General features: G+C 44.3%; 2 protein-coding genes across 7 annotated transcripts; one reads left to right on the forward strand and one right to left on the reverse strand.

The window, feature by feature from the left end:
- Positions 1–11,569: 11,569 nt before the first annotated feature.
- Positions 11,570–18,415, forward strand: LOC136504441 (glycine dehydrogenase (decarboxylating), mitochondrial-like). The gene is made up of 15 exons (XM_066499376.1): positions 11,570–13,113; positions 13,245–13,490; positions 13,603–13,680; positions 13,958–14,058; positions 14,150–14,345; positions 14,436–14,561; positions 14,647–14,832; positions 15,341–15,454; positions 15,908–16,060; positions 16,688–16,876; positions 16,970–17,047; positions 17,130–17,255; positions 17,354–17,452; positions 17,749–17,866; positions 17,970–18,415. Exons 1-15 carry the CDS (start codon positions 11,902–11,904, stop codon positions 18,065–18,067), a joined length of 3,120 nt encoding a protein of 1,039 aa, XP_066355473.1. The 5' UTR covers positions 11,570–11,901; the 3' UTR covers positions 18,068–18,415.
- Positions 18,416–18,894: 479 nt separating this feature from the next.
- LOC136504442 (pentatricopeptide repeat-containing protein At5g65560-like) lies at positions 18,895–25,866 on the reverse strand. 6 transcript variants are annotated; one of them, XM_066499383.1, is made up of 6 exons: positions 22,798–25,866; positions 20,997–21,188; positions 20,689–20,793; positions 20,380–20,586; positions 19,920–20,215; positions 18,895–19,854 (listed from the first exon to the last, which is right to left on the reverse strand). In XM_066499383.1, the coding sequence occupies exon 1, from the start codon at positions 25,771–25,773 to the stop codon at positions 22,804–22,806; it is 2,970 nt and encodes a 989-aa protein (XP_066355480.1). In that variant the 5' UTR covers positions 25,774–25,866; the 3' UTR covers positions 18,895–19,854; positions 19,920–20,215; positions 20,380–20,586; positions 20,689–20,793; positions 20,997–21,188; positions 22,798–22,803. The 6 variants fall into 6 exon arrangements, with proteins under 6 accessions (XP_066355480.1, XP_066355476.1, XP_066355479.1 ...); XM_066499379.1 differs by having other exon boundaries at positions 20,997–21,202; XM_066499382.1 differs by having other exon boundaries at positions 22,694–25,866.
- Between the last annotated feature and the right edge of the window lie 952 nt (positions 25,867–26,818).

The raw sequence follows: 26,818 nt of genomic DNA on the forward strand, positions 1-26,818 counted from the left end.
GTGGATCGAATACAAACCGCTTGTTTCGGCTACTGCTAAGAAGGCAGTCGAGCTCTTCGAAGATATCATCCATAGATTCGGTCTCCCAAACAGCATTATCACCGACCTCGGAACTACATTTACTAGTCATCATTTTTGGAACTTCTGTGAAGACCGTTGCATCTTCGTCAAATACGTCTCCGTTGCTCATCCTAGAGCCAATGGCCAGGTCGAACGGGCGAACGGCATGATTCTTGATGCCCTAAAGAAGAGGCTATATCAGAAAGAGGAAAAGCATCGAGGCAGATGGCTCAAAGAGCTACCAACTATGGTATGGGGACTGCGCACTCAAGCTAGTCGTAGCACCTGTCTGTCTCCATATTTCTCGGTCTACGGCTCTAAAGCCATACTACCAGCGGACATTGCCTTCCGAGCACCTAGGGTGGAATACTGTGATGAAGAGCAAGCCACAGTTGTTTGGACAGAGGACGTCAACAGGGCTGAGGAAGAACGCCTGATCACCTATGCCTGCATAGCTAAATACCTAGAAGGCTTGCGGAGATACTACAACCACAACATCAAAGGTCATTCATTTGCTGTTGGCGACCTTGTTCTCTGTAGAAAATAGAAAACCGAAGGGAAGCACAAGCTCTTCTCCCCCTAGGAAGGGACTTATGTGGTCAAAGAGGTTACTCGACCAAGGTCTTACCGGCTATGCGACTTGGACGGAATCAATATCCCCAACTCATGGCATATTAAGCACCTTATACGTTTCTATCCTTGAAACGCTCCAGATATGTATTCTCCACTCCATAATGAATGAAGTTTTGGTCATCATAATTTGTCTCCATTATATCTCCATTATGGTTTTATCTCCATTTGTGGTCGCCAGCTCTAAGCTACTACTTAACAAACTCCAATATGTGATCTCCATAAACGCTCCACCATGTTTCTCCATATCTCCAAGATATTTCGCCGACCGCCGAGCAACACACGTTCTGTTCTATGCTCTATGGAGAAGACCCAGTCTTCGATCTCTCCCTACATGTGCTACGAGCTCCACGCTCTACGTTATGGGTGGTCGACTGCGGTTCCTTGGTCACGCTTGTTCCTCCTACATGTGCACGGGCTCCACGCTCGACGTTATGGACTATGGGCTAGCCAAGGCCAAGAGTCCAGTAAAGAACCAACTGCTCGGACGTTACTTATACTATGTATATCTCCAAGCTATTTCGCCAACCACCGAGCATCACATGTTCCGCTTTGTTCTCTATGGAGAAGACCCAGTCTCCGATCTCTCCCTACACGTGCTACGGGCTCTACGCTCTGCGTTATGGGTGGTCGGCTGTGGTTCTTTGGTCACGCCTGTTCCTCCTACACGTGCACGGGCTCCGCGCTCGACGTTATGGACTATGGGCTAGCCAAGGCCAAGAGTTCAGTAACGAACTAACTGCTCGGATGCTACTTATACTATGTATAATTGCGTTAGGGTTAACACTACAATGATTTTTTCACCGCAATACTAGCAAACTGCATAAACATGCACATGTCACTTTACAAGATTTATACATATATATAAATGTTTGTCTGCGCCCTTGCGTGTTTTAACTACTCTCTCTAGTTATTACATAATTTTCTCCAAGCAGATCATGGGGCTTCGCCATCGTTGTCCATCTCACCGAGCAGGTCGATGTCGCCAGCCAGTTTCTTCACCACGTCTTCCACCTCATCTTCCAGCTACTGATGCTCCATCGCCTCTGTCCCTCTAGCGAATTGGGCCCCTATCACTAGAAGGTCAATGGCTGGGTAGTGGGACTGGACCACCGCTAGGGCGTGTGTAACAGCGGTGACGGTGGCGTCGCGGTTGAAGCTTTTGAAGTTCTCCCACGCTGCCTTGCACCTATCGATGAAGGTGTCTGGACACGGCGGCTTGTCGTCGGGCTGAGGAGCCACCTCCAGGTCGACGTAGTCGAGCACTAGCTTGACTCCGACAACTACGGCGTCGGGCTTGATCTCCACCAATTGGCCCGACGGCCAATTGGGCCCTTGGATCCGCGCCCTGATCGAGGGGCCCCAACCCTAATATGGTTGGTGGGCCCCCATCGCACAGCGCCATAAATAGGAGGTGGGGGGCGAGGCGTCAAGCACGAGGTTCGCCTTAGCCACCTATCACCCCACCTACAGTCCTAAACCCTAACCGATCACAGAGGGAGCACTGCCAGTGACGAGAAGCGCCGCCATTGGCCAACGTCGCCACTGCACCGCCATCGGGTCTTCACCAAGCACCGTGATGGCGAGCCCATCTTCCTCCAAGGTGGCCGATGGTTTGCACCCCTTCACCCCTCTTTCTCACACACACACACACACACACACTCTATCTCTTATCCTGTACTAGTAGATGTTCTAAGACTCACTGTTTAAATCAAAAGCAAGTAGACATGCTAGATCTATAGCTAGTGATCCTATTTTAGGTCTATCACTCACATCACGATTATGGCGGGTAGCAACACTTGGTAGTTGGTAAGCATTCAACCAAACATATTAGTTGGATCTGTAGAGAAAAAACACTTGGATATCTTTTAAGTGTGCCACACGTGGTTGTTTTTGTAGTTTGATCTTTATGCGTGCGACCTAACAAGGTGGCTTGTTACATTTTAATAGTATATTATACAACATTATATAACAGACCATTAACATGGAATATTTAGAAAAAAATGGCCTTAAAGTTGCCATCAATTTGCTAGAATCATACCTCAGTCTGATGTTTGTACATGTCCACCGAGCTTAGTGAGGGCCATAGTGGGCCATAGCCCCCTAAGCTTGATCAATTCTTAATGAAGGTCTTAGGCTCTTAGCTTTACTACTTTAATTACTAATGAAATGTTAATATATCCTCGTCTTCTTGTATTTTATATCATATTGCCCCACTGTCCATTCATGGCCAAGCTCCACCCACTGTACATGTCTAAGTATGTTAAAGTTTCTCATTGACATCGCACTAGTGAAAAAAAACATTGACATGATTTTGTGTGGCATGATTTGGTGAAATGATACGATCAATACTAGTAAATATGATATGAAAACAAAGAGATTGCAAGGTTCTTTTTGTATTATGCTATTTTCTGAAAACAAGAGGCCTAAACATATATTTGGCTCAAAAAACTTGGGGCATCTAACAATTTATTGTTGTATTAGTACTTGCTAACTATATTGGTGGCATGTAAGATTGAAAAGCATACTATAAACATTGGCACATTTTGTATGGGCACATTATTATATTCAACAATGGCAAAATTATTGAAAACATGGGATTGCGAGAATCCATTCATAGTGTGCTATTTTTCACTTTAAGATGAAATGTTAGATTAAAAAGCATACTATAAACAGCAGCACATTTGTATGGGCACATTATTATATTCAACAATGGCAAAATTATTGAAAACATGGGATTACGATAATCCATTCATAGTGCGCTATTTTTCAATTTAAGATGAAAGGCTCTTGATTGCTTCCACCTATGAGTATATATTGTTGACATGTTGCAAAGATCGACTTTTTGCAGCTGAGCATAGTATATTTTTCATTTTCATCTCTGGCCTATCAAGATTAGCAATAACCAAAGGTTAACATTTTATTTATTAGTTTTCACCCTACAGAAACTAGTTCCACTCCACCAACTACATCATGGGGGCATGTAACAGAACCGACCAATTATACAAAATTAAGTAAGAAAATCATCCGCCAGAGCAGACGATTTAGCAAACTTAAGCCCGTATAACCCGGTAGTCCATGAAATCACGAAGGATTTCAAACCAAATTCCATTCCAGCCAAGATCGTAATAAGTTTAGCGGTCACCATCACATATTACATAAAAGTTCGCAATCTCAGATACATCAGAGTTTCAACATAGTTATTACAAAACAAGTTCGAATAAAAGTAGCGGAAGTCATTTGTTCAAACAACACACATTCACACGGAGTTTAAATACAGTGCCAGCAAATAATCATCTCCAACAAAAGCATCAGACGAGACGTAAGGAATGACCATGCCCATGGTCCTAAGCATCACCCATCGCAGGATAAAGACAGTTGATACAGTAGCCGTAATACATCTGTCCATCTGCAACAAGTGGGAATAAAACCTTGAGTACGAGAAGGTACTCAGCTAGACTTACCCGACATAACCGAAAATAAGTGACACCAAGGATTATAAAGGGCTTTATAGTAGGGTAGCTGACTCATTTGCAAAAGAAGCATTTTTAGCATTTCATGACCCTTTTTAAAAGCATTATTGTCAAGTTAATTGTTATTAACCTGTCGACTAGATTTGCACCTATACTAGAGCAAACATGTGATTAAGCAGATAATGATAACCAATGATCATTAAACAACTTCCATGCTGTCATATTCATTATAACTGTCCAAGTGTTCTATAAACATTTACTACGATGAAGTAACTCAAGTCAAGTGCTCACTATCCAGGAGCGATGGCGATTCGAATCGATTCCTAACCAGCTGGTGATTTATTCCTTACACAAACCTCACTCACCCGCTAAAGTGAGATATTGATCACCGAGTCAACTATGCAGGAATCTCGAGTTTGCCAAGAACCACATGTACTCGGGGGCCGACCGACTGCACTTTGGTCTTATCATCTCGCCCCCGTGTCCTACCACACCTGCTTCGGCACAGTGCGCTGTGGGCAATCTACTCGGCCTGAATAATCTCCTAGCTTCGCGGTCAGAAGGTACTTTATCTGGCCAGCTAAATGTAAGGCATGCGTTCAACATGACTTGAGGCCCAACAATGGTCGGTCCTTAATCGACATAGATGGAAAGCACTACAGTCAAAACTCTGCAAGTCTTCATCCGGTCTCAACTTCATTTAACACTTAGTTATACCATAACTTCATAGTCATCCAAGCAGATCCAGGTAACCACCTATAGCTCGTAGGTGACAGGAAATCACCCGACTTCTATTGGTCTAAGCCAGCTAAGCATTGACTCGACTGCGGATACCAGGGTAACAAGGATATAGTATAACAAAGGTATAATACAGCAACGGTTGCAAACAACTCCTGAACGTAATGCATCAATTAAAGTAAAGCATTGAATTAATAATTGCAAACTGGGAGAAAATGCTCCGGGGCTTGCCTCTCTCGAAGGAGCTCGGGCGGTGATTGGGGCACTCCGGAAGTTCCTCAACGTCCTCCTCGTCGGCTTCGGGCACTTCCTACGGCTACACCTCGAGCTGCTCCTCAAACTCCTCGGGTATGATGACTGGGTTTTCGGTTTGCGATCCTGTATGATGCAATGTGCGTAAGTGCTTATGCAATCGGTGCATCGGATGAGATGAATACAATGGATATGCTTGAATGCAAGGTAGTCAACATCATCCAAGAAAATATACTACAAGCACATGTCATCTACTGCATTCTCTTCTACTACTAATATGTTAAGTCAACACATTTTATTAAATGCTTCAAAGATACACCAAAGCTTTACTAATTTCTTAATCCCACAAAAAGCAACACTTAATTAAAACCTAATTAATAATAGGTTTGAATAGCAATATCTATTTTTCTTGCTTAGAAAAATCTTAGAAAATTACTACAGCAAAGTACTACCCTAAGTAGTCTACTATCAGATTTTCATGGTATTTGAATGAGTGGATTAGCCTACACAAAAATAACAAGCTATGGCATGATTATGAACATAAAAATACTTTGAACTGTGAAAAGTGTCAAACAGCAGAGTTAGTATTTTTCCTAGGTTTTTCATAGCATACAATGACTGTACAAAAATTATCACATGCATGTTTTATACAAAGTTTGCTCTCTACCAAAAATAACAAAAATCAGCCATTAAAGGTACTTGAACTACACCTCAAGATTTTCCCACAGCACATGCATGAAACATATTTTTCCTAGGAAGTACATTACATAAGAAGATTAACAAACTTAGAATCATATTTTTCTGAAGCATATAGATTTTTCTACACATTTTTCAAGTTATCAGCAATATACATGATTAAATAAAGTTCTACAGAAAAGTATTTCAAAAATGATATGCAATAATTTTCCCAAGTAGATCTGATGATAAGGAACTTAGGAAAATTTATTTCAACCGTTTTGGAGCAAATTTGAGTACCCAAACATTTTCCAAACCATTTCTATTTTCAAATAATAAAGAAAAATTAAAAACAATTCATCCTATCGCTACTGGGCCAGCCTGCTGGAAGCACTCGGCCCACTGCCACATTTGGCCTGCGCGGCCCGAGCGAAGGGAAGGGGGAGACGGCCTAGGAGGGCGTCGGCCCACGGCCTGGCTCAGCCGAGGCGAATGCCACGCCGGCGATGCGACGTCGCGGCGGCATGGCTTGGCCACGAGGCCGGCGGCCATTGCTGGCCGTGACAGGGCGAGCTAGCAGGAGCATGAGGTTCGTGAGAGGCTAGCGAAGGCGGGAAGGTAGCTAGGTAGGGTTGGAGAAGAGGAGGAAGGTGCCTTCCATGGCGGCCGAGCACGGCGGCGCCATGGCCGACGGTGGCGAGGCTCGAGACAGCGCTACCTGAGCTCAATCAGTCGGCACAGGCATGAGCACGACGTGCCGGAGAGCGAGGTGGAGCTACGGGCGCACGGTCGCTGGCCAAGGTGGAGAAGGCGCGGTGGATTTGGCCGGCGGGTGCGGTGGCGCGGCGAGGGGAAGAGTGGGGCGCTCGGTGCTTGCGGGAGGAGAGGCAGCGTGGGAGTGAGCAAGCGAGCGCATCGGCTTCAGCAGGAGTAGGCGGGCGCGTGGGCGCGGGCGCAGGCTGGCTGCGACGCGCGGCGGCGTCGACGGCGCATGGCCGCCACGCGGCGGGCGAGCTCTGCAGCGGTCGGGCGCGGCGCGGCGCGTTAGCGGGCAGGCGAGCGCGGAGGCAGGCCAGGCGCGGCGCTGGGCTGGGCTGGGCCAAGGCGAGGCGCGCGGCGCGGTAGGAGGCTGGCCGGGCCGGCTTCGGCCGTGGGCCAGAAGCGAGGCGGCGGCCCGCGAATGAGAAAAACCCTTTTTCATTTATATTTTTAAGAAATTTTTAAATGCCAGCTTTCAAATATTATTTTGAGCAAGAAAATGACATCTTTTGAAAATGTACCAAAAATGAAAGTTGATTAGAATTTAATTCTCTACAACTTTGCTTTTATGATCAAAGCCAAATTCTTTCTAGATTTTGAATTGTAAAATCAAAGTCCATGTTTAACTCAAAACCCTAATTTTTGGGAAATTACTTTGGAAGCAAAATTTTGAATTAATTTGAATACAAACCTTGCTCCAAAAATTGAACTAAATAATCCTAGATGATTTACAATAGTAGCCAAACATGTTTTACTAACCTAGCAAGCAAAATCAGGGCAAAACAATTCTAACTAAGGTATGCAACATTCAGGTTTCACAACATGTTTCAAATGTTTCGAAGCAGTGTTTCAATTGTTATTTACATGATTATGCATGTATGATTAGGATGCTTGATGATGCATGATATGTATGATTTGCAGTGCCTAAATACAGGCATAACACCAGGGTGTTACAGGGCATATCCACTATATATATTGAAGTTGTGGCTTCACCCTAAAGTAGGTCCACTTGTTCGGTTACAACATACCTTGAGCTCTAAGAACAGAGCTTTTCATGCAAATAACGTTATATGGGCCTACAATGATGTATGGTGGTGGTTTGGCATTTGTAGCATTTGTTTATAAATGAAATGTAAAAGTTGTAATGTAAATGAAAACAAATTCTTTGCAATATGCATATATTTTGGTCAAAAAACGCTTATGGTATTATTACAAAAAGGTCTCTAAAATTGATAACTTTAATGTCAACATGAACACATTATGCAATGGACGTAAAAAGCTCTCCTGAACAAGGATATAAATATGTTGGAGCAAGCATGGACAAATATTGTTTGGTCGAAAACACACCATTAAAGCTCTATTAGAGTACAAGGGGTGCTATCCTAGGCCTCAACAGCATGCCCTTGCCAGGCAACAAACGGCCTGTTCGTTGGTTGGTTTCTGGGCTAGTTTGGGTTGGCTGGTGCTGATTTATTATGAGAGAAAAACACTATTGGCTGGCTGGTTTGGGCTAGCTGAAACCAACAAGCGAATAGGCTGAAAATAGGGTTCCAACCAAACGATGCATAGGCATACCTAGGCACCTCTTTAACTAGGCAATTTCTATCCAGTGCTTCATACAAATGAGCCCATAGTGTATTACATTTGGCTGAACTGATGTTGTCCGATGACAAGCATACTGCATACAGACAACTTGCTAAAGGCTTTAGGAGCATAGTTTTTTTACTCTCAAGGGCATGTGCTCATTGTACGTCACCATTAGATATAGGAAAAAGTCTACTTAACCTCCCATCTATCATACTTGGTTTACTTCACCCCCAACTATGAAACCGTCTGTTTTACCCCCTGAACTATCTAAAACCGTCTGTTTTACCTTCTGGGCGGTTTTCAGCGGCGGTTTTAGTACAGTAACAGTGGGGTTGCTACAGTAGCGGTGGGTTTGCTACAGTGCCCGTGGTTTTGAATTTCCTTTTCTTTATTTATTTTCGGTGAATTTTTGAAAATCATAGAAAAATCATAAAATGAAAAATCTAATTTTATTGGACTCCACATGAGTAGATCTACACAGTAAATATATAATACGGTATGTTTTAGTACAATTTTTTTTTGTAGCTTTAGATTAATTATAAAATCTAATTTTGTCTGTAATTAATTAGAATTTATCTATAACTAAGTTATACATAGTCCAATGAGTACGAAATTTTTACTATAGTTCAAGCATACAATAATTAGTGTACCATAAAAATTTCACCACAATTGGACCATAGAAGCTGCAGCTATGAATTATTCCAATTAATTATAGATAAAATTAGATTTTCTAATTAATCTAAGGCTACAGTAAAAATTTTATACTAAAGTATACCGTATTATATATTCACTATGTAGATCTACTCATGTGGAGTCCAATAAAATTAGATTTTTTATTTTATGATTTTTCTATGATTTACTATGATTTTTCAAAAATTCACCGAAAATAAATAAAAAAAAGGAAATTCAAAACCACGGGTACTGTAGCAACCCTCTGTTACTGTAGCAAATCGCCGCTGAAAACCGCCCAGGGGTAAAACAGACGGTTTTAGATAGTTTAGGGAGTAAAACAGACGGTTTCATAGTTGGGGGGTGAAGTAGACCAAGTATGATAGATGGGGGGTTAAGTAGACTTTTTTCATTAGATATATATGGAATGTGTGCACTACAAAAGGATGCACATGCCCTTGAGGGAAAATTTAACTTTCAAGATATTTAAGAGAATCCTTACGAATCACTATGATCCCTATTGCTAAAGATCACTAATGGTCCTTAGTTGGCAAAGGCTTGCCTAGTAGTGGACTGGGTGGCTGTGACCGACCCTGGACACAGGGTAGCCCCTAGTCGAGGCTAGCTAGCTGGGGCGATAGAGGCAACGATCAGGCCTGAGCTGGCAACTAGTGGTCATGGCTTGGCTGAGCAAGCCCAATATTTGGTGGCAGTGCGATGGGAGAATAAAGCAATCAATGTCGGCCTTGTGTGAAGGCCCTTTGGGTGTTGAGAGGAACTGCAACGACAGCGTTGTGGATAGAAAAACGGTGTTGACCGATGGAGGATCACCAGTTCAATCCATCCCAGTGGTCACCTCATTGGTGAAGAGCCCTTGGCGGCTATATTGAAAGGAGTCGGCACTAGGGATGATGTCATTGTCGAACAAGGAGAGAGTTGAAGGCCCGAAAACCTAAATTGGTGTAAAGAAATATGACATGTGTAATTATTGAGTGCCGGATAGTTTGTTTCTAGCTCTATATGACGATTAGAAACTGGAACTAGTGTTTTTTAGCATCCTTGAGGAGCTTCACAAATAGTTAACTAATAACTAATAGTTAGCAGCTAATAGCTATGAACTAGGTGGTTGAATAGCTGGGGTCCGTTTGGATGCACCTCCTAGGTGGTTGGATAATTAGGGTATTGAATCGTATGTAACTAATATAAGTAGATGCTAAAATTGTCCAAGGTTATATTTGGATCGTGAGCTAATAAGGTGGTGTTTAAATTCAGGGAGTAAAGTTTAGGGATGCCACATCGGGTATCATATCGGAATGTCACATGGGAGTGTTCAAATAGTAATAATAAAATAAATTACAGAAGTCCTGAGTAATCCGCGAGACGAATTTATTAAGCCTAATTAATTCATCATTAGCAATTGTTTATTGTAGCACCACATTGTCAAATTATGGACTAATTAAGCTTTAAAAATTCATCTTGCAAATTAGTCGCAATCTGTATAATTAATTATTTTTTTGAGTTTATATTTAATACTCCATGCATATGTCCAAATATCCGACGTGATAGGGAGTAAATTTTAGGGAGAGAAACTAAACAAGGCCTAAGTCACCTAAGGTCTTACCTGGCAGCTAGCTAACAGCTAGCTATTAGCTGATTGTTTTTAGTTAATACCACTAATAATTAATTTAGTGAATTAAACGGGATCTTAATTTTTTTGCTATTACACGGTATAATGGAGACATTGACAACACAAGTATACTCATCTCTATAAACGTATGCATGCAAACCATATCCCCGTGAGCATATTCAAAGACTAAGCCAGTAATTCTCAGAGATCGACAAAGTCACCACAGACGTGTATGAACTATTATCACCCCTCCACTAACTAATAAGCTAATTGTTAGCAGCCTCATTTGAATTCTTATTTGCATTTGAACGTAGCGTATATCTAAGAGTATATAAAAAAAACTATGTACCTAAAAAAAATCAAAACACCGCACTTTTTTTTTTTTTGTTCTCGTGAACATATACTCCTTGTGTTCCGATCTCGAGCGGGGAGCTGAGATTGTTGGAACGAGGTGTGCTAAACTGCTCTATGCGGTTGGTGGAACAAGGAGACATCCGTCCCGCTCCTCCAACGACCCCCAGGGGTTCCCAGAGATTCTTTGGCGGTAGGTGATGGATCCCAACAAAAATCCTGTCCCACCGGAAACCACTGACCGACTCAGGCTCCGACCACGCCACCTAAAATAGAATACTCATTCGTATTGGAATAGCACTATAGATAAAAGATTCAATACCTATTTAACATTTTCTTTAATAACAAGACTTAAAAAAAATTCTATAAATAGATTTTCAGGAGAAATGATACTTATATTTAGATTGTACCTCTCACCCAAAATAGGTCTTCTATATATATACTATATTATATACTATATTGAAGGCTGATTTTAATTCTCTTGCTAGTTTAGGTGCCTATATAGATTCTCGTTGAAGTCAGTCTGACGCAACATACCCAATCCGCGGGGCCCATCACCGAATCCGTCCACCTGCCGCTGCCGCCACCCAACGTGCTGCGCCGGGGGCTAGAATCCGGTCCCCAGATCCCCGTCCCGTCGCGGTCGCCATCAGCGACGAGGCAGCGGGCGCCGCAAAAATTACACAACGCCAAGGCGCTCGGGCAAAATCTTCTGCAGCCGCCGGAGCAGAGGGCCATCGTGCCAGCCGTCGATCGCCGATTTCTGTGGCTGGGCCTCCGCTACCTGCCACGCTCCACGTCCATCCAAACGCCATCCGCACGCTCCGCCTCCCGTTGCCGATCAGTCGCGTGCGTGCTGACTCCACCTCCACTATACTAGCAGCAGCTTGGCGCAGCCAGGCAGGCTGACAGCTGCTCTCCTGCATGCATTACTAGCCAAGCCAGGCAGGCAGCACCCCAGCCGCCGCCCGCTCTTCTCGGCAGGAGCGGAAGCCGAGTCCTCTCCCACCGCGGGGCGGGCCACTTCCCATTCCTGCGCCTGCCTCGCGTCGCCCCCCCCCCTCCCCACCCAACAACCAGATGGAGCGCGCACGCCGCCACGCCAGCCGCGCGCTGCTGCGCCGCCTGCTCGCGGCGGCCGCGGCCTCGCCCACCACGTCGTCCCCAGCCACGTCGGCCCGCGGCATCTCCACCCTGTCGCCGGCGGCGCCCGCGGGGAGACAGCAGCGCCGCCCACCCCGGCCTCCTCCCCACCAGCACGCGCAGGGGCGGCCGGTGTCGGTGTCGGCGCTGCAGCCGAGCGACACGTTCCCGCAGCGGCACAACTCGGCCACGCCCGCCGAGCAGGCGGCCATGGCGTCCGTCTGCGGGTTCGACGGCCTCGACGCGCTGATCGACGTGACGGTGCCGGCCGCCATCCGCGCCCCGCCGATGCGGTTCTCCGGCAGGTTCGACGCCGGGTTCACCGAGTCGCAGATGCTGGACCACATGCAGCGCCTGGCGTCCATGAACAAGGCCTACAAGTCCTTCATCGGGATGGGGTACTACGGCACGCACGTCCCCGGCGTGGTGCTGCGCAACCTCATGGAGAACCCGGCGTGGTACACCCAGTACACCCCGTACCAGGCGGAGATCGCGCAGGGCCGCCTCGAGTCGCTGCTCAACTACCAGACCATGGTCGCCGACCTCACCGGCCTGCCCATGTCCAACGCCTCCCTGCTCGACGAGGCCACCGCCGCCGCCGAGGCCATGGCCATGTGCAACGGCATCCTCAGGGGAAAGAAGAAGACGTTCCTCATCGCCTCCAACTGCCACCCGCAGACCATCGACGTGTGCCGGACGCGCGCCGACGGCTTCGACATCAGGGTCGTCGTCGCCGACGCCAAGGACTTCGACTACGGCAGCGGCGACGTCTGCGGCGTGCTCGTGCAGTACCCGGGGACCGAGGGCGAGGTGCTCGACTACGCCCAGTTCGTCAAGGACGCGCACGCCCACGGCGTCAAGGTCGTCATGGCCACCGACCTGCTCGCGCTCACCACGCTGCGTCCGCCCGGCGAGATCGGCGCCGACATCGCCGTCGGCTCCGCGCAGCGCTTCGGCGTGCCCATGGGCTACGGTGGCCCGCACGCCGCGTTCCTCGCCACGTCCCAGGAGTACAAGCGACTCATGCCCGGCCGGATCATCGGAGTTAGCGTCGATTCCACCGGCAAGCCCGCTCTCCGCATGGCGATGCAGACCCGGGAGCAGCACATCCGCCGGGACAAGGCCACCAGCAACATCTGCACTGCACAGGTACCTCTCGGCGCAGCGCACTCCACCCACCCCCCCGCTCACCAAATTGCCTGACAGTGACCCGATCGATCGTACACTAGTGTGTTAGTGATAGAGTAGTAGTTAGTGACAAGGACACTTCTGGTTGACAGGCCTTGCTCGCCAACATGGCTGCCATGTACGCTGTCTACCATGGTCCAGCGGGGCTGAAGGCGATCGCTGACCGGGTTCATGGCCTGGCTGGCACCTTCGCCCACGGCCTCAAGAAGCTCGGGACAGTGACCGTGCAGGACCTGCCCTTCTTCGACACGGTCAAGGTCACGTGCTCTGATGCACGTGCAATTGCCAAGGAAGCTGTCAAAAACGAGATGAACCTCCGGGTTGTCGACGCCAACACGGTGCGATTTTATTTGATTGATCACTATATATGTCCCTATTTCATTCCAGCTCGTCGCGATGATTTTCAGAGCTGAGCATTTATTAACTCCTAATTGTGATGCATTCCTATAGATAACCGTAGCATTTGATGAGACCTCCACACTGGAGGATGTTGACAAGCTGTTTAAGGTGTTCAACAATGGCAAATCAGTAAGTACCCATTCAGTTACTGCAAAAATATAATGTGCGTGTGTTCCCCGCATCCAAAGCACAGGTCTGTGGCCAGCTCATCTCACAGAGTTGCGGTGCCGCTGTGTATGGGTGGGACAAGGGTTAGGGTTTTCTCGATCTGTGTGAGAAGATCTTCTTCTTAAGCCGGAATACCCGGGGCTGTCTAGCCACCGTGGATCGAGTTTTTATTAAGTGATGATGTGAAATTAGACACAAATATTAAAATTAAATAGTGTGCCGTTGCAAACACTTTCAGGCCAGCTTCACAGCTGAATCGCTCGCACCAGAGGTCTCAAGCTCAATTCCTAGAAGCCTTGCTCGCGAGAGCCCCTACCTAACGCATCCAGTCTTCAACATGTACATGGCTCTGCTAAATGCTTGCACGTCTGCTCCACTAATTTGTTTTGTTGGAACGTTCCTGATTTGCCATGCTGCTGTGGACTTGCAGGTACCACACAGAGCATGAGCTTCTTCGTTACCTGCATAAGTTGCAGTCCAAGGATCTCTCAATGTGCCACAGTATGATCCCTCTTGGTTCTTGCACAATGAAGCTAAACGCTACCGTTGAGATGATGCCTGTTACATATCCCAACTTCGCGAACCTGCACCCATTTGCCCCTACTGATCAGGCTGCAGGGTACCATGTAAGGACCATGATTCAGTTTCTATCCTAATGGCAAAGTATCCGCAGCATGAATTTCCAAACATCTGAAGTAACTTGTTTTCTGTCATAGGAAATGTTTGACGACCTGGGCAACCTGTTATGCACGATTACTGGTTTTGATTCTTTCTCTTTGCAACCAAATGCTGGTGCTGCAGGAGAGTATGCTGGATTGATGGTTATCCGTGCATACCACAACGTATGTCATGATCTATGTGGCCTAGCCTTTTCCTCTCTTGCTTTTCTAGTAATCTTTGTTAAATAATTATGCTGATAAAATGCAGTCCAGAGGAGACCACCACCGTGATGTCTGCATCATTCCTGTCTCAGCACACGGCACAAATCCTGCAAGTGCTGCTATGGTTGGAATGAAGATTGTTGCTGTTGGAACTGATTCCAAGGGTAACATAAACATCGAGGAATTGAGGAAAGCTGCAGAAGCAAACAAGGACAACTTGGCTGCTCTGATGGTACTCTTGCTCTTGTTATGCTCTTTTAATATTTAGATTTACATTGGACATTTACTCTTTCATCTCTATTAATATATGCCTGGCGATTCTCTCGCCCATGGCTTTTTGAAAAAAAAGCTCACCTTTATTTAGTTCATTTTTATGCTATTTAGAAAGATTATCACTGTGTAGCCTTCTTGCTTTATTTAGTGTTATGGTGTAAGTTAGATGACTTTTGCAATCACATCTGCCTCATAATACTTCATCTAATGGTACTTCTCATACATAACATATACAATAGGAGGAATAGAAAGAGGTGCCCACCACTTCGTTTATTGATGTACAGATAATTGGTGGATTAGAGTGAATATTGTTGAACCATGGAAATGTGAAAATTCAATTAGGATTTTTTTAAGGAAAATGAAAAATTCAATTAGGATGGAATTTGTTGTTTTCAAAAGAAACTTTTGAAATTATTTTTGCTGTATGCCGAGAATAACAGAGTATTACAATATTGACTTATTTTCAGGTTACCTACCCTTCAACTCACGGAGTCTATGAAGAAGGCATTGATGAGATCTGCAGGATCATTCATGAAAATGGCGGACAGGTCTACATGGACGGGGCTAACATGAATGCTCAGGTTACTGTTTCACAGTTTGCTATTCCATCTTCTGTACTTTGTTCATTATGCAAGCAATCTCTTCAAGAAATTATTATTCTAAAAAATGATGGGACACATTTATATTGCTATGTGTAGATGGCATTCCAACAATGCGATGAAGTTGATTCTTCTTATTTTGAAAATAAAATACTTGTGTAGTGAACTTACGAGACAAATCTATTAGAGTTCAGTACTTAGCATTAGCAAGATAAGTAATTCTGTGGTTCTCTTGAAAATATTTAGTGATTAGATTTTGTGTATAATCTATCAAACTGTATGTTCCTAACTCCTTTTTGTTCTATAACAAAAGTATTTTCTCCTAGTTCACCTGAACCTAGTACAGGACTTAAATGCCCCTTATTGGATAGCTATTGCCAAAATAATCGGTTCACTAGAAATTTCCTTGAGCTTACAAAAGTTTTCTTTTTACAGGTTGGGTTAACAAGCCCTGGTTTTATTGGAGCTGATGTTTGTCACCTTAACCTTCACAAGACATTTTGCATTCCACATGGTGGAGGTGGTCCCGGCATGGGTCCTATTGGGGTTAAGAAGCATTTGGCACCGTTTTTACCATCTCACCCAGTGGTAGGTTCCCTTAATTCTTTATCTTCTTGTTTGTCAATCCGTAAAAATTCATATTCCAATCTGAGGCATATATTCAGATTTGAGGCATATTAGTACTGCCCATTATTCAGAGCTTAACTTGATTTGTGACACAAGTTTAGTATTATAGAAAGTGTCATGACCTTGCACTCTAATTTTACGAGCTTGTAAAGTTCCATGTTCATACAACACAAAACAGATTACTATAACCATGTTTAACTTCCAAGAACAGTTTCCTAAGATGTTCAAATTGAAGATTAAGATAGATTCCCCAAGTGTTTCTCTATGCTACGACCAATCTTACATTATTCTTTCAAGACTAGAACCCTTGTTGTCCTATCGTATTCTGCAACCTAAGGACTTATTTTCATGTCCTGTCCTAAACTAGTGAAGCAAGAAAGTGTTTGCAGCATTTTCTTTCATGTTGAAAGCATTGCCGCAGGCGATACTACTGTAAGTACTATTTAGTGGTGATGTGTTAACAAATCATACCGTTCTATAAATGCAGAGCAGTGAACCAGAAAAAATATTCATAATTTCTGCATGCTTCCATCATTTCATCCAAAAGAAAATACAACCACATCATCTGATTAATCCGGTTATTATCAGATTCCCACTGGTGGCTTTCCTCTCCCTGAGAAAACCGACCCTCTTGGTACCATTTCTGGTGCTCCATGGGGATCTGCCTTGATTCTGCCAATTTCCTATGCATATATAGCCATGATGGGTTCACAGGGACTCACTGATGCTTCAAAGATCGCGATCTTGAATGCAAACTACATGGCAAAACGTCTAGAGGTACTTTTTCATTCATGATAGCATACCTTAGTGACATTTGTTATATTCATCAAATTAGTTTATAAAATTTACTTGGTAATGATCTTTTTGCAGAAACACTACCCAGTTCTGTTCCGTGGAGTCAACGGAACAGTTGCCCATGAATTCATCATTGACTTAAGAGGATTTAAGGTACTTATATCTGAATCATATTAGCAATTGAACCATGCAGCGATGCATTGCAGTCTCTAACCGGCTCCTGGAACTTTGTCAGACGACTGCTGGTATAGAGCCAGAGGACGTGGCAAAGCGCCTGATGGACTACGGGTTTCACTCACCAACTATGTCATGGCCTGTTCCTGGCACACTTATGATTGAACCAACTGAAAGTGAGAGCAAGGTAAGCATATGTAGCTTTGGGCACTCTTTTGCTTCCCATTATATCAGTTAGTTGATTTCACATTAGCTTATGATATTCATAACATTTTGTCTTGGCAGGCCGAGCTGGACAGGTTCTGTGATGCTCTTATCTCCATCAGGGAAGAGATTGCAGAGATAGAAAATGGCAAAGCAGATGTGCTCAACAATGTCCTGAAGGTAATATATCATTAGTGTCAAAAAATGGTATCAGCCAGGTAGCAATTTTTCACCATATCAAGCCATATCTCTACATAGTCAGCGCTTCCTAGGCCCTTCTGAATCATATTCCTTGCCTATTGGGTCTGAATAACTTTAAAGAAAGAAGTCATCACTAACTATAAAGAGTACGTGTCATTTAGCATGCTACTATAAGGTTTGCACAATGAGATGGTTTTGCACACAGCCAGGACACCTCTTGCATGTTTACAGAGAGAGGATCACAGGTGTTTTGTGCTTTTGCTTTGATTGTGCAGGGCGCTCCTCACCCACCGCAACTCTTGATGGGTGACACATGGAGCAAGCCGTATTCCAGGGAGTACGCTGCGTTCCCCGCGGCATGGCTCCGGGGCGCCAAGTTCTGGCCAACAACAGGTACGAATAGCTCAACCGTCGTCTCCAGGGCGAGCCTTCTCGTCTCTTAACACTTCGAGCGAGGCTAATCTAATCTCTGCTTCCCCTGTTGCGCTCTTGCCAGGTCGGGTGGACAACGTCTACGGGGACCGCAACCTCATCTGCACGCTACAACAGGCGTCCCAGGTGGCCGAGGAAGCCGCAGCTGCAGCAACTGCGTAATCTCATCGTAAAACCACGATCGCAGTGTGCAAAACAGCCTGTAATGCCTGCTTCCTGTCGGAGGGAAGTATCGTCTTGCTCCCCGTCCTTTCTGCAATGTATATACTTGCCCATGGCAGCTCCTGATCCCCCATAAAGCTGCCACCTTGTAATTCTGCACTTCATTGCTTCTCCATTCCCATGTACATTAAAAATAGCTTTTTATTGACTAGAATAGCTGCTCTTTTCCGAACAGTCAAGTAGTTGACACGGAAGTATGTCTTGATATGTTCATATCAAAACTGGGCGAAATGGAGATTGCTGGAAATATGCCAAAGAGGCAATAAATTGGATTCAGTTTGGACTCAAGTTAGACTTCATATTTGGCCTCAAACTAATTGAGGCCCAATTTATTGTGTATATAAAATGATGGAAAAAAGTATATTTTACCCCTCATATTGGACTCAAACTGTTGCTTTTGCATCAACAAAGAAACCATCCATCACCTAATTTTTTATAGTCATGCATGTTGCAAGTTTAAAAAGTTCAAGTCGCATTGGTTTACAACCACCAAAGAATATGTCGGGCTCTCGGAATCGATTCCAAATATGCATATAGATTTACACATACTGATAAAAAAAAACTTTTGAGATTTATTGATAACGAAAACACACTTACTCTTACAATAATAAAGTTTTATGTATCATGGACCGTAGGCCATACATAGCATGCGCCGACCCTACTACAATGGGATAACTATAGTGCAATGGGTATTGTGGTACTACTCCTTAGCATAGAGGTAACATTCCAGACGTACTTGAGCATGGTTAAAAACATTACTCCTAGAAGACCTACAATCTCATACGTTTCTTCAGATGTTTCTATCAACACAGCTCAAATCTTTCTGTCGTGCAGAGTGAGTTTACAAATTTAAGAAAAACATATGACACATACATACGGACTTGCATTGTGAAACTAATATGCAAGACACCCAATACGAATAAGATAGTACAATAATGACTTCACTACCAAAATTGTTGATTGGATAATAAAAAGTCTGCATGATAGTAGTAACGTAATAGTAGCGACTCTTACAAACCGAAAATTCAAGCACTTTTCAATATTTAGATAGCATGCGTGTACATATGCCGGCATGCTGCCGGCCTCTATGCTCCAACCTTCTCCCTCAACTCATCAAGAATCTCGCAATAAAGTCAATGCACTTCTTTTTCAGCCGCCGGCAGTTCTATGTTTCAGCACAGATCCAAGTGGCAGCAACTGTGTGCACTGATATATTATCCCACAGCTTTACAGCACACAAAATCTCGAGGCAATCCAATGCGAACCGGTCTGCTGCAGCTAGAAGTGCCAAAACATGCCATCCTCCGGGGCCCAGGGAGTCCCCGATCTCGTCATCGGCAGGACAAGCATCAGTGTACATGAACCGAAGCATGACTTTGAACGTCGCCGGCGCAATGTCATGCAAGATGATGGATGACATGTCCGCTTCTGCCATGGAGCCCAGGAGTTGCGCCTTGAAGACCGGCGAGTGGGCGGCAAGCACAGCCCGGTGAGCAAGGTACTTGCAAATCACCTTGCAGGCGGAGCAGACAAAAATACGGTTCAATACTCACATCACATGCATATATCACAGGGTAGAACACTTTTCAAGGAGAATTTAGCCAAATCGAAGATGCCAAAGTTAATTTCTTCTGAGAATTTGCTATTGGAAAATGATAAATCCTTTGCTTGTGGTGATGAAGATAGTTGGCCAACTCTTGAGGATCCAGCATTGCTTCTGGCATATTCTGGAAAGAAACAGAAGTCAATAAAAAAACAAGAAACAACTGAACAAGCAAAGCACAGTGATAACCTCTCGTTTAGCAGATGTCACATTGTTTTCTGTCTCTTTCCTCACTGTTGCATTTCGTGAGATCGGTACAACAGAAGGTGCAGTTGCAGCCAGGATAGCTAGAGCTTCCTTGTGTCTCCTCTCTGAGTTTCGCGCTTCTTAGCTTCCCTCAGATCATGAAGAAACTGATTCACAATGATATGATCCCATTTTCTTTTTTTGTTGAAAGAATCCAACTCATAAGAAATATTCCGGACAACCTTGAGTATCAAATCTTCCGCAAGATATAAGACGGACTGAAATTTCGATTCAGAAAGCTGAAGAAATATAAACACATCTAACCAGTTCATTTTAGCACTGTGAAGACTAATTATTAAAATAGTACTGCAGCAGCAAGGGAATTAATAAAGCGGGCAACAACCAAAACCATCTTGTATGGCTGCATAAGGAATAATAATGTACATGACAAATGAAAACTTACCATGTCCCTGCTTCATAGAAATAATAATGTCGAGTAGCCTGGATTGTAAATAAACTATCCCCTTCTATTTCATCATCAGGTGAATGCTTGAGAGTATCTGATGATTTTGCTTTACAGGCTTGATCCAGGGCAGCTTTGTCTGCTAATTCCCAAGTTTTGCTGACGAACCACCAAGGTCCTCATCATGAAGAGAGCAAGATAACTCTCCTACTCAAATTGGGAGAAAATAAAGTTGATTTTTAGATGCGAAAAAAAGAAACTGGCAATGGATTCTGTTTAATTGACATGAAGGAGGCAGCAGGAATTTACCATGATAACCATTTTTCTGTATTAGTTTGCTCCAAGTTATTACTCCACAAACCTTGCAACAATTTCTCAATGACAGGATAAATATAGCAGCAGTAACCATCCATGCTACATGGGGAAAAAAGCAGGATTAAGTTATTTATCCATTCAAATGAAACACTGGCTGTAATAATGTGTGAGAAGGTCCCAGTGTATCAAAGTAACTAAAGCCTGTGTACACACATGCCTGTAATGGAGAGAGGAAGGGGGGAAAGGAAGGGGGGAGGGGGAGAGAGGAGCGAGAGAGACATCAGAATTGGGGGTAGGCATACTTGAGAAAATGCCGGCCAGAAATCTGATTTAGATCAGGATCAGGACATCTATGAAAGTCATTTTGAACTAAATCACCCTTATTAGCATTGTCATTTCCTGGAAAATGATGATCAATTGATGAAATGGCTTCCTCCTGTCCTGATTGAATTGTAGCAGTGGTAAGTTCTTACTTTCACTCCTAAGCAATGCCCCTGTTCATAAATACCTGAGGAATCAACAAGTCTATAAAATTAATGAAACTGAGGCTTCATTGCTCTGGAGTAGTTTAATCTTCAAAAAGGGATAATCAGATGCTCGACTCCCAAGTTTTTTTAAAAAGAAAAAAGAAACAGAAAAGGCAGGCTGCCATGCCCAACACTACCAAGAAACTTCTAAAGCAAGTATATCAAAACGGTACATCACAGTTAGCACTGGCACACTAATAAACAATAGCACCATATCTAAGGTCATGTTGGTTTGTGCTGATGCTTTTCAAAAACTGGCTTTTAAATGATGTCACTGCTTCTAGAAAACCTGTTTCTTGAAATGTATAATATATGTAATACCCCTCAGATTATAATCCCTTAGAACTTAGAAGTCAACATAAGTTCCTACAGACCACCTTCTAGCTTCTAAATTTCTAATAAAAACAAAGTGTTGCTTCCCAAAAGCCGATTTCAAAAGCTAGCTGTTTGCTTCAGCTTTCTGCTTAGGCAAAAGGCAGAAACTGGCTGAAATAAACAGAGCCTAAGTATCACACATTAGCTATCATTTTATACAGGCTGTACACAGTAATGAAAATTGGCAAATGATAGCTTATTCAGTCGTGACCTGTTGAAAAAAAAAGAGAATAGAACTGCTATAAATATTGAGCATTGTAGCTACAAGAGAGAGAAATGTCACCCAGAATAAATGGTAAAGCCTAACTTCATGTCAGGAAGCATACTATGGGTCTGTTTGGTTCAGCTGTGTGCCATAAATATTAATGAGGAGTATTTAAACTTAAAGTATTCGACAGTATCTAAAATCATTTCATGACATGGAATACTACTCTTTGTTTTAGCTTCATCTGCAAGACACGTGCACAATTACTAGCAAACAAGAACTTAGGCACAATCTATCAGGACACAGCTACAGAGCGAAACAATTCTTGTTAGATCCATCAGCGTATAAAAGAACCGTGCAAAACTACAAACATAAGCACTAAACAGGAAGTTTGTTTTTTTTAAAAAAAATTACTGAAGTAGACATTACACGCTGGAGGGATTGTCAGGGAAAGAAGAACATGATTGCCTAGAATTACCAAGTTATGTCATCAAAACTTTTCACCACCTGGTTGTTTATCAAATCAACATGAATATGATAAAGCTAAGTAGTAAACATCAAATCGTAAGCAGTAGAATTTCAGTATCTGATTACCACTTGCACTAGAATGACACAACCATAGAGAAGGAATAATCTACTCAGACTAGTTGTCCACCGAAGGCTTTTGCATACACTTTTACAAGACTAACAGCCAAGCAAAACATTACCTAAGGTTGAATTATCGATTGATATACAGACCAATAAGAATTGGAATATTCCCAAGCTTGAGCTTCAATGGAATCATGAACAAAATGGATGAAAGAAGCTATGTTGTTCCAGTTTTGAGGCAACACGCATTTTGATAAAATATGGTATGAACAGCATACTCCACATGATCTGTGGGACCACTAACCATTATATCAGATGACCCAGATGAAATGGATGATTTCAAAATGTTGAGCCTGGCACACAGAAAACAGTTGCGCACCGTGGGAAAGAATAGAAAATGAAATTTACCATCGGTCAGGCAGCTTCTCCTCTGAGTTCATTAACCACACTGCCAGAAACCTCATGAATGTTATCAGTCACCATTGAATATGTCTCAGAGTCAATCCGACAATGTCTATTCTCCATAGCAGACAGCAACTGTGAACAAAAATCCACATGGCCAGCTTTGAGCAAACCATCATTCAAAATTTTCCATGCAACTTCATTATGATTATAGTCCATTCCTAGTAAGTCACAGAACAGTGATTTAGCCTGGTCATAGTCCCCCTCATCACAGAGCCCTATAATAAGATAGTGGTAGGACTCGAGATGAGGCTGAAACCCAAATTCTATCATGTCGGAAACAAATGACACGGCCTTTTCAAAGAGCTTGATATCACAACAACACTTGATAAGCATTGTGTATATCTCTTCATTGGGAGATATATCTTTTCCACGCATATGATCAAGAAGCACACATGCTTCTTCTAGACGTGTTGCTTTGCAGAATCCTGCAATGATAGAACTGTATGTCACTGCTGTAGGATTTAAGCCATGCTTCACCATCCTTTCAAGAAGCTGCCAAACTGTGTCCAGCTCAATCCAGTTCCACATGCCAGATGTGTCTACATAATGAGCATTAACCAAACTCATGTTTAGAAAATGCTTGAGCAAAAGCCAATAAGTCCAGTAATTTGGCTCACATGATGCATCTATCATGCGCTTCAGAGTAGAAAATGCACGATCCATATATCCCATATGCCCACAACCATTAATGAATACATTATAGGTTACCACATCAGGTGCGACACCGTCTCTTTCCATTTCCCCAATTAGATGCTCAGCCTCCTCTATTCGACCTATCTTGCAGTACGAGTTAATGAATACAGTATATGTGATTGCACTAGGCTTATGTCCTGATGAAATCATTTCATTGAACAAGCTCTTAGCATGGTCATGCTTCCCTTCTTTGGTCATTTCACTGATGATTATTGTATAAGCAACAATGTTACACTTGACTCCACTTAGGGTCATCTGATCCAGTATAGACAAAGCTTCATTCAACTTCTTTTGTTTACATAAAGCCTGCAACAGTACACTATATGTGTACGAATCTGCCTTACAACCCTCATTGACCATCTTCTCTATAAGGACGGCAGCAAAGTCAGTATTGCCTGCCCTGCTAAAACCATCAACTAAGGATGTATATATTACCTTTGTGAGGACGACTCCCTTCCTGACAAGAAATGAATAAGCTTCTTCAGCTCTTCCAGACTTGCATAGTGCATCAGTTAGGACATTGTATCCTTGCTCATCAGGTGTCACGCCATTCTGCTCCATCATTTCAAATAACCTGAAAGCATTATCAAATTCATGTTTTTTGCACTGGCCTTGAATCAGAGTAGTATAAGTGATAACACCAGGAGTTATCCCATCCTCTTGCATTTTAGTTATTAAAGCCATTGCCTTATGAAGCTTTTGATCCTGAATTAACCCATATATCAAAGAACTGTAAGTCCAGGCATTTGGACGGCAACCTTCATGTTCCATCAATTTGAAGACCTCTAGTGCAGCACCAACCTTCCCAACCTTGCAATACCCATCAATTATAGAGGTGTAGATGACAACATTAGGAGCTAAACCATTTGCAAACATCTCGTTCAGCGTCTCTTTAGTTTCTTTTAATCTATGCTTCTTGATGAGGACATTGATCAACACTCCATATGCCTGTAAATCAAGTTTGCATTTGCTTGATATCATGCTACTCTTTACCCTGAGTGCATCATCAATCCTTTCAACCTTGCAATACCCATTAATAATGTTAGTGAATGTGATAACTGTAGGCGTGAAGCCCCTCGCAATAGCGCCATTCAGCAATTCTTCAGCTTCGTCAGGCTTCCCACCACATAGGCCATAAATCAGAGTGTTGTATGTCCAGTCATCTGGATTACACCCATTTCGTTCCATCAGTGCCTTAATCCCCAATGCATCCTTCATCCTTCCTGACTTACAGTACCCATCAATCATTGCATTATACGTCCAAACACTTGGAACCACCCCTCTCAGAGGCATTTCATCAAGCAACCTCCTGGCATCATGAATCCTACCCTCCTTACAAAGACCTTTGATCAAGAGTGTATATGTGTGCAGATTCAGGGAGCACCCATCTTGTACCATCATGACCAGAAGCACAAGTGCCTCCCTTACACACCGTACTTCACAGAGCCCCTGAATCAGAATGGTGTAGGAGTACTCGTTCCTCCTGCAACCCATCAGCGGCATCATCATAAGTAGCCAGCAAGCCTTTCTCAAGTCACCTGTTCGGCAGTACCCCAGCAACAATGCATTACATGTGTATGTATCCATCTCCATCCCAGACTCCCTCAACAGACGGAAATACCGGTGTGCTATGGCGAGACTGCGCTTCTTGCAGTATGCCATGATCATAGTGTTGTAAGTCACTGTGTCTGGCAACAATCCCTCCTGCACGAGGTGCGAGTACAACTTCCCCATATACTCCGTCATGTCGAATCGAAGCAACGATCTGAGCGCCAAGTTGTAGCACTTTGGGGACAGCACGAGTCGCTTACCACCCACTCGACGGATTGCCTGAATTGCGTCGACGGCCTCGCGCATGTCCTCTGCGGTGCCGGAGCAGCTGATCATGGAGACGACGAGCTTGTCGTAGTTAGCGGGCGCGCGGCGGCGGGCGAGGAGCTGGAGCAGCGCGGCGTGGGAGGCGGCGGTGTGGCGGAACCCGGGGCGGCGCGCGACCCACTCGAAGAAGGCCAGAGCGGTGGCCGGGTCGAGGGGGGTCACCTGGGCGCGGAAGAGGTCGGCCACGTGCGCGGCCGTCACGGAGGGGGCCAGCCGCTTGAAGGCGCGGCCCTTGTTCCAGCGACGCGTGGAGATGACGCGGCCGAGCTCCGCGACGATGTCCGGGGTGGATGTGGAGGCGACGGCGGCGGCGGCGGCGGAGCTGGGGACGGGCGGGAGGCGGCGCATGGTGGCGGCGGCCTTTAGGGTTCAGGGTTCTGCGGGGCGGAGGCGACACGGAGGCGGCGGCCGCGGCGAAGCGGAACGAATGGCCCGACTCTAATTCCTGTCGCTCTCTCTAATACTCCACGATATGCCATTATAAAAAGAGAGAATTCTGAGCCATCGTAAAAATATCGCAATTACTTATGAGTCATAAAAAAAAAGTTTGACGGCAGCATCATTATTTTTTTTCCCTCCATACCACTACCGTCAGATTAGACTTTAATGGTGTCAAACTACATGTGTGAAAAGCTAAAAATATCCTTAAATCTAAATATGCCATCAATTATTTTAAGCATCTTAACGAATTCAAATGAAAAAAAAAACTCTATAGGCCTCGTCGAGATCTAAAATTTTCATATAAAAATTATCTTCATATATGTCGGGTTTATAAACCCGGGGTCCCTCGCAGACCGGTTTTCCAACAGAGACTCGTCCCAACAGGCAACGTTGCAAACAATGCACAACTTATGGACCGGTCCAAATACCTAAACAACAGGCCAGAAGGACGATCCAATCATCGACCGGAAAGGCCTAGCCGAGGAGGAACGGCGCCCGTTTCTGACTCTGGCCCACCTCTCCGACCGTAGCGCTTGCTTCGGTCTCCAGCCCGCCTCCAGGCGGCCTCTCTGACCGGAAGGTCTGGCCAAAGCACTACTTTTGACTTCGATTCGTGTCTCCGACTGGGGATGCACCAGACCTTTGCTCACTGCTCTTCTCCAACTGGCGCATTCAGAGTTGACTAGGACTCACAGACCGAGGACGCCCGCTCGATAAGGACCAGGAAACGAACGGAGAAAGTAAGGCAGGGCGCACAAGTCAAACCGCAATACCAGGGATCGTACCCTGTGCACCTGCCAGACAGTACTCTGCGGCCTTCCTAGTACGACATAACCCAAACAGTGTTGTAGATGTCGACGTTTTCTCCTACAGTATTGGGCGTCATTAACTCTCATACGGTAAGGCTCCCCCAAAATATCTCTAGGCATCGACAGTGTTGTGGGCGTCGACA

Source organism: Miscanthus floridulus, chromosome 14, assembly GCF_019320115.1.
Source record: "Miscanthus floridulus cultivar M001 chromosome 14, ASM1932011v1, whole genome shotgun sequence".
In the NCBI taxonomy this organism is placed as follows: Eukaryota; Viridiplantae; Streptophyta; class Magnoliopsida; order Poales; family Poaceae; genus Miscanthus; species Miscanthus floridulus.